General features: G+C 42.4%; 1 protein-coding gene across 17 annotated transcripts in view; it reads left to right on the top strand.

Moving 5' to 3' along the window:
• Afdn (afadin, adherens junction formation factor) overlaps positions 1–6,290 on the top strand; it is a 142,327-nt gene extending 136,037 nt beyond the window's left edge. For all 17 annotated transcript variants that reach the window (XM_031353414.1, XM_031353412.1, XM_031353410.1 and 14 more), the window contains 2 exons: positions 3,085–3,169; positions 4,332–6,290. In XM_031353414.1, coding sequence (XP_031209274.1) covers positions 3,085–3,169; positions 4,332–4,485 — 239 coding nt within the window. In that variant the 3' untranslated portion in view covers positions 4,486–6,290. The remainder of the gene's footprint in view (positions 1–3,084; positions 3,170–4,331) is intronic.
• The last annotated feature ends 8,477 nt before the right edge of the window (positions 6,291–14,767 follow it).

The raw sequence follows: 14,767 nt of genomic DNA, 5'->3' as shown, positions 1-14,767 counted from the left end.
TTCTGTTCTTGATGATTGAGCCTGGAATCTCTGTACCCCTGCCACTTGGCAAAGTACATGGAGACCACGCCTGCCTTGGCACTGGGTTTTATCTGATCACTCTCAGCATGTGATCTCCCTCTGCCTCTGATGGTGGTGTTTGTGCTAATCCTCTCTTAATTTAGCCTTTCTTCTCAAATTTCTTTTATACTTAAAGGTATTCCATCTTGTTGATCCACTGACAACAGTCATTTCTCCACTATCACCAAATTATTTGAAGTACTGTTGGTCTTGGCTTTTTTTCTGTACCTCTAAAAGTAGTTCTTACCTTTGGTCAAACAAGTGCCTTCTCAAACATGATCTGTAAAGGCAGAGTGCTAACCAGCTGCATTTTAAATTTACATCATTTAATGTGAGTAGAACATGTGGCTCTGTTCCTGAGGCCTATGCAGTGACTCAAGCACCTTGTGGAAGTTTGGTGGGATATTGGGACATGCACTGAAGTAGCTAACAGTAAGGCTTCTCTGACTAACACAGGCAAGCCCTGATCACAGATCCTACTCTTGAAATTCTTCCTCTGTCACTCTCACTTGCTCCATTCTGTTTCATTACCCTTCTCTCTTGCACCTCATACACTAGTATACATTGCAGTTTCTGGTAATTAAACCCTTCTGACTGACTACTGAGTGCAGTGGTTCCCCTATTTATGACAGCAAAAGAGTTGCCCACAGAGAGGTTGTAAGCAGAAGATTTAGCTCATTTAAATTCAGATTGAGAGTTCAAACTGTCTTGGCCTTAAATGAAGTGGAATTCTGACATCAAACATCCAGTCGTGTCATTTTAGTGAGTAACCTGTGGGATTTTTACATGAATGTGAACTTGGAAGTTCTGAAAGAGGCTGCTGACTCAGCAAAGTTTGTTTCCTACATACAGCAGAGCAGTTCTGCTAGAATAATGACATTCTTCCACATCTGTATCAGACTCTTTTAATCTCTTTTGGAGAATTGGTATGCAATAATCTTCAATCATTCTGAAAGCCCACATCTAATCTTTTTAGAAAATTTCCATTATAAATGTTGAGAACTTGGTGGTCTTTCAAGGCATTTCTGAAATAACAATACATTTTGAAGCAAAGTGCTGTTGATCATATATCAGATTTTATGGTTGAATTTTTTTATTGGATTTTATTGTTTGATATTTTATGAATGGCAGGACAAACTGGATAGTCTCATTATCATTAGGATCCACATGTGTAGACTTCAGCCCCCGGTCATACCACCAACCCTTATTTTATGTCACACCTAAAGCACCACTGTGGAGCTACCTGCACACATGCAGCAGCATTGTGCCTTTTCTATCTCCTTTGTGTGCTGTGTCTGGCCTTTCTCTGATGAAGCATGCTTCTGCAGATGGGACTTGGCCTCTTCCAAGGGTTCACATGAGACAGCGCTTATGCAGCTGGAATGATGAAAATTGAATTTTGATGATAGAATTCTTTAAAGGCTGTGTTTGTTTCACTAAAGATTTTGAAAAATTAATTATAAGTAGAAATATATATATATATATATGTATGTATATATGTATATATACATGAGATATATATAGTCAGCTCCAAGTTTTAATGTCATAGCGAACTCTAAATATATTGAAAGATTTGCCCATGGAAGAAGTCAGTGTCACTCTCAGCAAAGAACAAAAGTACAAAGCACTGTTCTTAATTTCAGACAAAATGAATATACAGTTGGGAATTGAGACCACCTGTGCAAATACCATGTTAGCTCCCACTGTAGATGTCTAGGAGACAGAAGACAGTCTTTGCTGGAGCTGACACCCCCTGAGATGACTTGGGAAACCTAAACAACGGGTGCTTGAACTTGCAGTTTGAAGGCCACTATACTCTGTCCAAAGACACCAACCAATCCTAACTATAGGCTCTTTATATGGAAGAATATTCATGCTCCTTTCTCTTGTCTAAAAAGAAGTGGAGTTTTGTAATCTGAAAACATGGTGATAGTTTTGTGGCCTATTTAATCCAATCTTGTCCTTGTTTGCCAAGTATTCTGAGTCTTTTGTACTCTGTATATTATAAGCTGGTTTTTCAGATATGAATATGCTTTTATGAGTTTTTTGTCTGCGTGTATGTCTGGGCCACCAGGATCTTGATACAGTTGTAAGCTGGGAACCTAGCCCTGGGCTTCTGCAGTTGCCACAAGTACTCTTAACTGCTGAGCCCTTTACTATATTTTGTGATGTTACAGTAGATACAGTAATAGCACTGAAGTATTCTATATTAGAGCATTACTGTAGACTTGGATACATGGTAAATCTTTATTTGCATCATTTCTTAATGCCTCCTGAAATCTTGGCAAATGCTGGCCAACTGTTGGGCATCAAGCTCAGCTGTGGTTTCTTGGTTAAGACAGATGTGCTTGCTCAGGGCCAACTTAACTCTGCCCTCACTCTTTGTTTTTTTCTGGGAATTTTTATCAGCAGCACTAATGTGGAATGTTAGAAATTTTATCGGAGTTTCATTTTGGTAGCCCATTTGTTTCAAAGGCTTTATTTTACTTTTAATAATTACATCTATCTTGAAAAAGAAATCTAGTAGTTACCCTCTACAAGGGAACTTTAGTTATAGATACAGGTTTGCCTTTTAAACTTTGGGGTTACATTTGCTCTCAGTGATTGTGTGCAAAAACGCCTACCATTTGTCAGGAGCATGTCTAAACATTTTTGCTTACTCTCCCATTTAAGTCAGTCTTTTGTGGGTTTGTCTTCTGCATTTGTGGTTATTGTGCCTTGTTTTTGTGTTCAGGGATTTTATTGTTTTTATTTTGATTTGATTAATTTTTAAAGGATACCTTATAGCTTTTCCATTCTAAGTTATTGAACATAGTGATTGGATTACCTAGGCCACTAAGAGTTATAGTGGATTTTATATTAATGAATCGTTGAGCATATAAAGAGCCTTTGATTTTTTTTTCTATTCTTCAATAATTAAGGGAATCTTGTTTTTCTGCGGACACTGACACTCTTAATATGAGTAAAGTTTAAGAGATAATTAAATACTTTAACTTGGACTTTTTTTTTTCCTCTCTGGAAAAGGACCAAACTCTTACTCGGGATCTGCAGGCACAGCTGCTGGAGCCTATGATGCTCCTCGGGAAGCAAGAGAGAAACAAACTAGAAGGTACTCGGGCTGGGCTGAGCTGGGTCCGACCTGTGCTGCCTTATTCTCATTTTCATGTGGTTACTGTATTGTATCAGACTTTATTAGGATTCAGCTGTTTGTTATTACACAAAATCACGTGAGAATGTAGTCTGTCTGTCTCTCCCCTCTGCCCTCCATTACCCCCAACCTCTGTAGGTCTAGAACTTACTGTGTAGCCAGGCTGGCATCATACTTTTGGTAGGCATCATTCTTTGCTGTTCCTAGTACTTTGATGTCAGGTGTGAATCAGACCTGTACATGTAGGCTTTTTTTAAGTTAATGTTGCTAACGTGGGTCTGTTTGAGGTGGTACTCTGGACCTGTTGTAAGACTAAAGTAGAGGCAAGAAAGCCAGGCCTGCCATTGCAGGCTTCTTGTTAGCACAGGCTGATCTCCTGTATGGTTTAGCTAGACATTTTGTTCATCTTAGATGTCCTCTGCTCTTGTAACATTGAATTCCATTAACCAGTGCTGGTCTGGCTCTCAGTATTCTATTGGGGAATGTTTGTGGGAATACTGTATTTCTAAACCACCACAATTAAATTTGCTTAACTGGCAAGAGTTGCTTGCTTGCCGAAATTGTATTCACTGGCTTTGTTATTTTCTTTCTCCATTTTTAGTGTGGGTGTCTGACACCAGACATACAAACACATCTGTGTATGTTTGTGCATGTAGAGGCCTGAGATTGACAGAAATTATCCTCAAATTTCTCTACCAGCTCATTTGAAAGAGGGTCTCCCTATGGCTATGCAGGCTGCCATGTCTTCCTAGTACTTATGTGATCTCTGGTTCCCCACTGAGCAATGTCTGCTTCCCTTATTCATTTTTGAAAGTCACTGTCAAGAGATATTTTGCCTCTTTCTACATGAAATTATTTGTTGGTTTATTACTCTTGATTTTTTTTTTTAAAGTTTTAATCATGAGTATTTGGCCCGGTTTGGTTATGATCACAGATTGGCTTTTAAAGTTCTGTTCAGACCATAGTGTAGGTATTGTTTTCCTCAGCCACAGTACATAAAATTACTGCAATAATGTGCAACAATGAGCAAGTCTCACTGAACCGTTACAGTTCTTATGAACATTTACTTCAGCTAGTTACTTGTGTTTTGATGCATAATCTTTTGTGTTTCTCTCTTGTCCAGCCAAGACGCAGACTTACCTGGCAGTTCTGGAGCCCCTGAAAACCTGACATTTAAAGAGCGTCAGCGCCTCTTTTCACAAGGGCAAGATGTGTCTGACAAAGTGAAAGCTTCTCGTAAATTAACAGAGCTTGAGAATGAACTGAACACAAAGTGAGAAGAGAGAGAGGACACCTTTACTCAAGCAGGTCTGCCCTTGGCAGGGGCTTGGTGGGGGCCAGCCTGAAGAGGAAGGAACAATTCTACTTCTAAGTGATGTTTATTTTCTGTTTCTGAAATGGTTGTAATTTAGAGATGTTTCAGTTCCAAGAAGCTTTGTTTTACTCTACCAAGAAAAATCCTGTCTAGTTCTTAGTGATCTGTATCTGTGAAGTTACCTGTTTCTGTTAGTTTTTGGGGGAGTTTTGGACTCTTAGGGCAGAGTGAAGGGCTGTAAAGATGATGGGGTGTTCCCGCTACCCTAGCTTCTTTCATTGTCATTCCAAGGGCAGTAGGCCAAGAAATTATCTGTTTTTTCTCCAAACTCTATTTGGTTACCAGACAGTGACAGCTGAACAGTTCAGAGCACTACTGTGTCATAGTGGACTCTGTCTGAAGGAGACAGGCCTCTCAGCCCAGTGCGAATGCTACCTACCTTCTATCATTTACATGAGACGGCTAGATGGAGTTTCTTATGTAAGGTGCACAACACATAATTCTTGATGAATGTGAGCCTCCTGATCAATTTAAATGTTTGAGATTGAATATCTAATTAACAATTCAATTTTGAAAATTCTCAAGAAAAATTTTGAGGATTTAAGCCTAGGGATTTTATTTTTATAAATACCAAATCCTCATTAGAATAATCACTGGTGGAAATTAATGTAATGACAGTTATGTTAGAAAGTTACCTAATATTTCAGAGGTTGAAAAGGATCTAGAGCTCTCTAGTTACACAGTTTTCGTGTAGGTATGAGCAAAGACATCTGAGAAGAATGGGAGCTCATGGGTGGCAGTAAAACATAGGTGTCTCAGAAATTCTACATTTAGTAAAGAGATTTAGATCCACTGTCAGCAAAGGAAGGAGTGTGTTGCTGTGCCTCCGGTGACTTACGTGCTTTCTCAGCATAATAGAGTTATTTAATTTTAATCTCTGGATTTTGCAGTCATTCCTCAGCTGAGTTGTGGGAGACAGACCTCAGTTTGCTTATTTTGTGTGAAAGCTGACTTTATAATTTCAAGCACACTTTCTATTTGAAAACCCCTAATGTGGGTCCAGAGGATCTTTCTGTACCATACTATTCTCTTACAAATCTGTGCTTCAGGAAAATATGCACACTTTCAAATAGAACAGAGGTATTTGCAACCGGAAAAACCACTTTTAATAAGAGCTGTATGATAAATTGTTGAAATATAAGTGTAAATATTTTTTATGTTTATCCAGTTTCCTATTTGAAAGTGTGTCTTTGTTGTTTCCTCTGTAAGAGAATAGAATGGCCCTGAGAGTTATGAAGGATTTGCAAACTTGTCTTGCCTAGGAAGTACAGTCTCCTTGTGACCTGAGCACACTGACAGCCTTCGGGTGTCATAATCATCCATCCCAAAGAAGGGCAGGTACCTACTGTCACTAGTACATGGGAAGATAGATGCACAAAAGAACCAGCAAGCATCTGAAAACTCTGCATGTGTGTTTGTGAGACCCGTAGTGAAGTAGACTTGGCCATCCTGGACAGTGAGGTCAGATGTGAATAGGTGTTGTAACGGCACGTTGAATAGCGTGCATTACTGTGGGGAAACACCCAAACTGCTGTTGTTTTTCATTTCTACTGTATTTCAGTTGCAACCTATTTTTAATAAACTTTGTATCTATTTAAGTGTATTTGCTATTGTTTTCAAAGTGCTGACAAAGTTTATATTTGTAATGCCAACATCTTCTTCCCCATTTCCATCTGTCACTCCTTCATTAAACTGCTGAGTCATTCCTTCCTTTGTCCCTTGGTTGTTTTTCTGTCTTTGGGAATGTGCTCTTTGATGATGCAACCAGCTGCAGACTAGGGTGGCTTTTCACAAGAGTCCTTGTGAGAGCTTGGTCACCTCTGTCTACATATCTGCATCTTATGAATTCAGTATCCAAAGTGACCGCTGGGACCATGCTTCCTTTCACAGCCCCATCCTGGTCCCTGGAATCCCTGAACATACTCACTGACAAGCACATTGCCTAAAAGGTCTCCTGGTCATAAACATTCAAGTGGAAGAACCCACTCAAGATGGCTGGAATGAAGAATGTTTTACTGTCATTGCACAAGGTACACTGACCAGTTCCAGCAGGCTGGAAGGGTCAGTGAGCTGATGTGTCCCCTCACCCTCTTGCCTACTGTGCTTTAGCAGGGGAGCAAAGCAACATCCAAACCTCAGGGCTTGGGTGAAATGGAATGAGGAGTTGTGGGGCTGCTAGTTAAAGGACATACAGTTTCCATGAACAGGGAATGACCTTGAGTACTGCTATGTGTGAAAGTATGAGTCAGCAGTGTCCTGTAAAAATGCAAAGGAACTTTAAAGACAGGAAGGCATATTCAAGGGTTAAAGGAACTTGTGGGGAACTTTTTTGAAAAAATAGAATTTATATATTGGAATTAGTGTTTGTGTTTCTATATTTTAATTTGCTGTGGTTTTTAGCTCTGTAGAGACATCCCTTAAAAACTTAGAATGGTGCTGACCCAGGGCCATGTTTTCCTATGCACCCCTCCCTATTAGGGAGATTATGGCCCTGGCCTATTGTGTCTCCTGGTCTCTATCACTTTATTTTCTGCCAAACCCTACGTAAGACTTGCTCTGTGCATTCCCAGGTAATAAAGTGATTTTAGGTGCACATATACTTATGAATTTGTGATACAATTAAGCAGAATGTGAGTTGCTTGACTTGGCAAAAGAAATTTTATACTCCTAAATTTTCAGGTGATTGTGTTCCTGTGTGAAGTATTTCCACCTGTTTATTCACAGAATTGGGAACTAAGTGCCAGTCTCAAGATTGCCTTAACTTTTTAAGCAGTATTCAACCGGTACTACCCCTACTCACCCTGTGATCCCAGGACATCGAATCCAGGGCAGGTTGTGGAACAGAAGTCAGAAGCAGTCCTCAGTTGTGTATACTGGTTGACAGTGTGAGAAATGAACACAGGACCTGTGGAGGTTGATTGAAGGACCCTACAAGATACTATCGAGATGGTAGAAGGAGAAGCATAAGGGTCTCTGTCATGGGGAGGTTCAGGAGGCAGGATCCCTAGTGAGGGCTGGGAAAGAGATACCTCCAGGTGAGCTGAGTATTCAAGGCCACAGAAAGGTGATTTATATTCTACAAGCACTTTGGGGATCCCATCGTTCTTGAGAAGGCAGGAGCAATGTCCAAAGTTCTATGCACCAGTATCTAGCCTGGCAAAAGTTGCTGTGGGAAGGCATAGTGCATGCATATGAGCCTGTGAAAGGTACCCCCCAGAGATTAGCCACACCCTTCAGTCATTGTGAGAAGGCAGGGAAATGCCAGGAAACCTTAGGTTACTGCAGGGCTTTTGAGAAGAGAGGTTGTGGCAGCTTCTGCATCAAATGCTGGTGAGTGTGAAGGGAGCCCAGGGAGTTTGAAACCGCCCCTCTCTGCTCTCAGGATTGTGGGGAACCTAGGCGACCGGGGGTTGGCTTGGTGGCACTGTACTGTGAGTCTCATTTTGAGCTTCCTCGGAATGGAGACCAAATCGGTCTGCTTTGTTTTCAGGATCTTAGGGCAGGTTGGCCTGTTTTATCCCAACTGCCCTTTGTCGCGACCAGTCTCGCCCGCAGAACGACGCGGCAACAGGATTCTTCTCAGCAGCACTTTATTGGAGCTCCTCTTGAAGTTTGAAGCGAAGGACCCTGATACCCTGGAGCTGCTGGCTTATATAGCCGAGCGAGACTGTCTGATTGGTGCACCATGCAGACACCTCATTAACCTACTCCCGCGGGAGGGGGCGAGCAAACGTGTTACTGTCTGATTAGTCTAGTGCAAGCACCTTATTAGCATATCCCCATCGGGAGGGGGAGAGCCAAGAGATGTGTCACTGTTACCGCGCGCCTGCACCAAGCAGCTGTCCGTGGTACTGAGGTGAAGTTTGGCGCCATTTTGGATAGACACTGGCTGGCGGCCAACAGCCCTTAAGGTCCCTTCCTCCAACTCCCACTTGGTGCATCTCTGACCTCTCATCTGCTTCTGCACATTAGGGTCTCCTGACTTGGGATCTCCCTCAGCTCTGCTGAACATCTGCATACTGAGCAGGTTAAGTACAGCTGTTAACAACCAGTAATTACGTTGTTGCCCTGTTAGAGCACACAGCAGAACAAATAGATTGATAACGTGAACACAAATATAAATGCCATGATTAGTAATGGCTGCAGAGCAGAAATTCTGAACCTTACATGATCTAAAATCAGCCCCCACAAAAGTTAGAGAGTACACACAGGGACTGCAGGGACAGGAAGGTCCTGTTGAACAGGGGAGAGTGAGGGCTTAGAAGATAGAAGTCTCTGAAAAAAAGTGATATGTGACCAGCCAGGGCTTTGTGGTATACTGGAAACAATGTAGAGGCTGAGGGAATTTGAGCTTAGGCCACACAGGCTAATGGCTAACACCTAAAGTCTTTGCTCTACCAGTTATGAAGACATTACAGAAGTGATCTTAACCAGAGAGAAGATGATCTGATCTGCCTCTTAAAAGTGAGTTTGTAGCAGGTAGTGGTTCCTGGCTAGAGAGATCATATGACTGCATGGGCAGCCCCTTATAAGATAAGGCTTGGCTTCCTGCTGGAATGCAAGTAGATTTGTGGGCATGCTCCAAGGAAAAGTGTAAGAGCCACAAGCAGCATTTTGGATTTTAGCAAATTTGCCTAAGTGTACTTTAAAGGAAGCACATTTGTTATGGTAACAAGTTCTAAGTTCCTTGAGGACAGCACAACTCTGCCTGCTTCAAGCCCCAGCTTAGCTATACAGAATCTTCACCCTGGCACTGTGCCTTAGCACCCAACTCAGGGCCACTTTATCTCACCTTGAGAGTCAAATGTTATACACCTAGTGCCATCCACCCCAAGATAGTGCTGGGCTTACAGCAGTGAGTTGCAGACTCAAGGGCATACCAAGAATGCACACTGTAATCTTTGTGGGCTGCCCCCAGAACTGAGCAGAGGTTTCTATGTGCTCGAGAGACGGAAGTCTTGGCCCCAGGACTCCTTAGTTTGTAGATAGCTGCTTCCCCAGGGTGTTCTGTGGTCCTTCTGGGCACCCTTCAAGTGTCTGTGGCTCCAGGGTTCCCTTCAGAACATCAATGACATTACACACCCTTAAGGCTTCTTTGAATTGATCACCTTGAAGGCATTGTCTTCAAGTGTCACCTGCTGAGAGACTAAGACTTAATACTTCGCCATATGAATTGGGTTACACCATGGCCAAGCTGAAAAGAGACTTCTAGAATCAGAGCAAAATGGACAAACTTTCTCACAGAGCCCCATTCTAATTGGACCAAACTTCAGAAGTGCTTAGAACCCAGGTGTTTCTGGCACTGTTGTATGGTATTGTTCTAGTGGTATAACCTAGTCATTTAAGGGAGAAAATTGAACAATTCAGTCTACTTGTAGGTGGAACCATAATATAAGTAGAAGAGACCCTAAACAATCTGCTAAAACCTTTGCACCAAAACTTGAGTTATACAAGACCAATGAATACAAGTTCTGTCAACAAAAATAAACATTTCTGTATCCTATCAATAAAAAAAGTAAACTTAGGGGGAAAATTCCAGGTAGACCACTGTCTTTAAAAGAAAATAAAAAATATTTTATAATAAATTTGACTAAACACATGCTAAACTTATAACTATAGCTGCTATTATAGTTTGAAATCTAGGAATTAAGTGAATTTCATCAAAATATTGCAGAGATTTTCATAATGAACTAAATACATTTAGCAATTAATACTATAACTCCTAGGTATTGGGTTACCATTATCAATAAGAGTTTAAAAGTGCAGAAAATGCTGTCTCCAGGTGATGACATTTTCTGTGAGAAGATTTGGATAATTACCTACCAGGAGGGACTGCATTCCTATCTCAAGACAGAATTCCCTCCAAGAGAGTCTGAATCTCCTACAGGAATGACTAGACCCATAAAAGGAAAGACTGAATCTCCTGCAGGAGAGAATGAAGGGATCCCTAGGAGGGACTTAATTTCTTCCCTGAAGAGTCTGGAGCACCAACAGGATGTTGAATCTTTAGTCTGAGAGACTGTTTTCAGCATAATGGTCTGAATTCCCTGAATCCACAGCTGCAACCCTGAGCCACCAACAGGAACACTGCACCTGTCCCAGTTGTCTCTGAGAGTTAAATATGTAGTTCACTTCTTTGGCTCATAAAATCCCACCATACTTTAGCTTCTTTCCAATGTCCAACCTCCATTCCCTACCATCTCATCTTCACATAAAGTCCTTTCTCTCCTTGACCTTCCAAGACTACTGATGTCTTATGAACATCTACACAAATGCATGTACACACGCACATGCACACACATAGGCATACACACATGGGGCTTTGTAGGGGTCTTTTTTGTTTTTTAAAGCTGGACTGTTTATATGGCTCTATAAACTCTCAGCTTCCCAGCTAGGCTGTCTGATGCTTTACTGACCAGAGGATAAAGAGTCTGGAGTTTAAGACTTGCATCTCCAGTAGTCTTTGGGGCTGGTGCTGACAGGGACTCAGAGCCATGGAGTGTGTGTGGGTAGCAAGCCAGGCCTTGCTGAGGCCAGCTTGTCTTGTCTCTGCAGTATGTGTATGAGTCTGAGCAACCTGACAGTTGACCTTCTCCTTGCTCAGAGGGTTTCTATCTTTTCTTGTACTCTGTGCATTCACAGTATTTCAGAATGGGTAGGTAGGTGCTACATTGATGGATTTTTCCTTTTGGATTCTTGGTTGTAGGTTAAAAGGGGAAAGGATAGTTTAACTGGAACCAGAAAATGCTATTCTGTACCTGAGATAGCAGAGGTAATGTTTTGCTCTGTCCTGTAGACTGATTGGCCAACGAGCCACATGTGAGAGTTTGAGTCAGCTACTGTAGTTGCAAAAGATGTAAAGGATGGTGGTGAAAAGAAAAGCCTGGGATTGAAAGAGTTAAATTTGAAACTGGTGTTAGCAAAGGGGGTGTTAGCAAAGGGAAGGATTACTGAAAACCACAGGGGCCAGGCCTGTGAAAACAGATCAAAAAGGAGACAAACAAGCTGTTAGGGGACTGAAAGGTCAGGGAGACATAAATCCACGAAGATAGGGAAAAAATGCAAGGAGATGCCCGTAGCCCAGGTCAGGGGGACATAAAACACAGAGATAGGGCAATAATGCAAGGACGTGTCCAGTGCCCAGGTCAGGAAGACATAAAACACAAAGATTGTCCAGAGCCCAGGCTCCTGGGACATGTTCGGGCAGACATTGAGTGATGAACCATGGGCCATTTGGTTTTCTTAGGTGTTAGCTAAAGGTCATTAGGAACTTTGAATAGCACTCCTTTTTTCTCTCCCCTTTTTAGGAATTTCACTCCCCTTATTAGGAATTCTCAACTCTAATCTGCACGAACTACATTTAAAATAACCAATCATGTACAGCCACCCTGATTCCTTTGTTCCCTCAGACCTTTTTTCCTATATAAACCCCTAACCCCTCAGCCTCCAGGCGATTCCTTGTCTCCTGCGTGAGATTGGGGGTCCGCCTGGAGCGCTCCGAATAAAAAAAACCTTGTGCGCTTTGCATCAAGGCGGCCTCTCGTGTTTCACTGGGTGTGCGTCTCCTGGGACTTGAGTGAGGGTCCCTTCAGAGGGTCTTTCAGTGGCTTTCCTTTGATCTATTGTCCCATCCAGTGAGCTGGACACTTACAGTGTCATCCTATACTGGAACAGAGATGAGTCCTAAATTATTTATCCTTGTGCTCACAAGTATTTAAGGAATAATTCATTAATGATACTTCCAACAACTATTTCCTGAAAGATGGGCTGCACCTTTTATGCATCATGAATTCATCCATATCAAGTTTAATAAATCTATAGATATACAAATTGTACAGTCATGTCATGTGGCTATAACCAAAAGCTTGTGACTCTATAATTTACAAAGAGCATTTGTTTCAGTTTGGGAGTCCAAGATCAAGGCACTGCAGGTTTGATATCTATGGCTGGCTCATTTCTCTAATTGCTACTGGCTAGACATCCTCACCTGGTGGAGTGGATGAGCAAATAAGCTCTCTAGTCTTGTCCTCCCATGAGGATAGAATCCTTAGTGAGTGTATCACCTCCCCAAGGCCTGCCTTAATACCATTGAAATGGACATTGTCAGCATGAATCATAGAGGGGCACTCTACTCTGCAGTAACCCTAACCAAGCTGTGGAAGCTTAGTCCCAAGGCCCCGTTATTCAGTTTCCCTTTGATCCTTTTTACTTCTGAGCAGTTCCTCATTGAGCTGACAGTCTGAGCCAGCCACAGCCCTTTCTACATGGATACCTCTCTATCAAGTTGACCCATGTATAACAGGTTGCTGAGCATCCTCAGCACCTTCTTCCAACATTCATGAAGGAGCTTCTCTGCTCTCAGGATCAAGCAAGGACTAAGCCAGAATCTAGCAGTCTCTATTGGGCAGAGACCTCCCTAGGAGCTCAGATGCTATCTTCCTTGCAGGAGCACATCAGAGACCAGGGCCCTGTTTCCTTCTTTGTCCTGAAAAATGAGGGCACATCTGCTTGAGAACTGAGCACTGATCTGCTATTTCACATGATTGGGAGCTCCTAACCTTGACATTAGACTGCAGTACTTGGCCATGGTGGACATAGTGTGGTTTACTGTGAGATGTGTGGCTGGTATCTCAGTGAGGCTGGGCCTGCTAGCATCTACTGTTTGTAAAATCAAGAGTAAGGGGGGCTGGAGAGATGGCTCAGCAGTTAAGAGTGTGGACTGCTCTTCTGAAGGTCATGAGTTCAAATCCCAGGAACCACATGATGGCTCACAACCATCTGTAATGAGATCTGGGGCCCTCTTCTGGGGTATCTGAAGACAGCTACAGTGTACTTACATATAATAAATAAATAAATCTTTAAAAAAAAGGAGTAAGGATAGACCTCTCCCCTCCCACAGTTGCCACCTTTTTCATTTGGAGCTTTTCCACTGACTCCTGCAGAGACAAGTGTAAAACGCACCCTGCAGGCATCTCTGCAGTCTGGGAGCCTGGATGCCTTCTCTGTGCTCCTTAAGACCCAGATAGTTCCCACAGCACTCCACAAGTAGTTCTTCCTGTCACCTCCCGCATGCTCCACAAAAATCCAGAAAGACCATTTTAAAATGTGTGTCTGTTGAAAATCTTTGCTATTGAAGACCCTTCTCAGGCTTGTCACTGCCTTAAGAGAATCTACAGGCCCTTGACCTCTGTGCAGGTTTTGTACCCATTTCTCTTCTGAGGTCTGTCACTCAGCCTTGGACCTTCTACCTGACCAGCATCTTCAAGACCTAACCATAAGACCCCTAACATAAAGTGTCCACACTTCTAGAATTCCTTACCTGTCTCTCCTCACTATAGTTTGAGCTCCATCAACATCTCTCCATTGAAGTGTGTATCATAGACCATCAGCAACTTCTTTTTCTTGGAGGGTTTTCAAGGTTTTTAACTGTGTCTTCTTTCTTTCTATACAGTACTAGGGAAGGATGAGCAGAAGTAGCCATGAGGCCTGGCACTGTGCTCTGCTCTAGATGAGGCAGTGTCAGCAAGCAAGCACTCATGAAGCCTTCCTTTAGCTTGGTTACAGCTAGGATAGAAGTGGCCTCCTCAGCACTGCCAAAATCGCTGTTCATGCTCAGGATAAGGAGAGCCCTGCTCTGTCAGAGGGGGCTTGTCTCAGGGTACTGAGAGAGTTCATCCCAATGCTCACTAAATAAAGTACCAAAGCCTATATTGACATCTGAGCATAACTGAGACATAGGTAGTTTTAGCCAGTAGACAAATGACTTGAGATAGCAGTGATGAAAGCCAAGTGTCCGAAATCATTGCTGTTTTCTTTTCGATTTGTGTGTGGGTGTTTTGCCTGCATGTATGTCTGCATCACATGCATGTTTTTGCCCTCAAGTCAGAGAGTGCATCCCATCTCCTGGATCTGGAGTTACAGACAGTTACATACTGCCATATTAATTCTGGGAATTGAACCATGACTTCCCTGAACTGCCAAGGCATCTCTACAGCCCCTACAGCTGTTATTTTAAAGTTTAAAGGTAGAACATATTTGTATATGTCAGATGTGATAGGTTGGCATCCCATGCCCCAGCATCATATTCAAGCAGTCCTTAGGGTGTCAGTGGCTTCTAAAGGGAAAGACCAGGAAAACAGTTATTTCACTTAGTGTATTTGGCAAGACTCCAAGAGATTGTGGTG

This window comes from Mastomys coucha, unplaced genomic scaffold (assembly GCF_008632895.1).
Source record: "Mastomys coucha isolate ucsf_1 unplaced genomic scaffold, UCSF_Mcou_1 pScaffold5, whole genome shotgun sequence".
NCBI lineage: Eukaryota > Metazoa > Chordata > Mammalia > Rodentia > Muridae > Mastomys > Mastomys coucha.
This window is presented reverse-complemented; position numbering and strand designations above follow the sequence as displayed.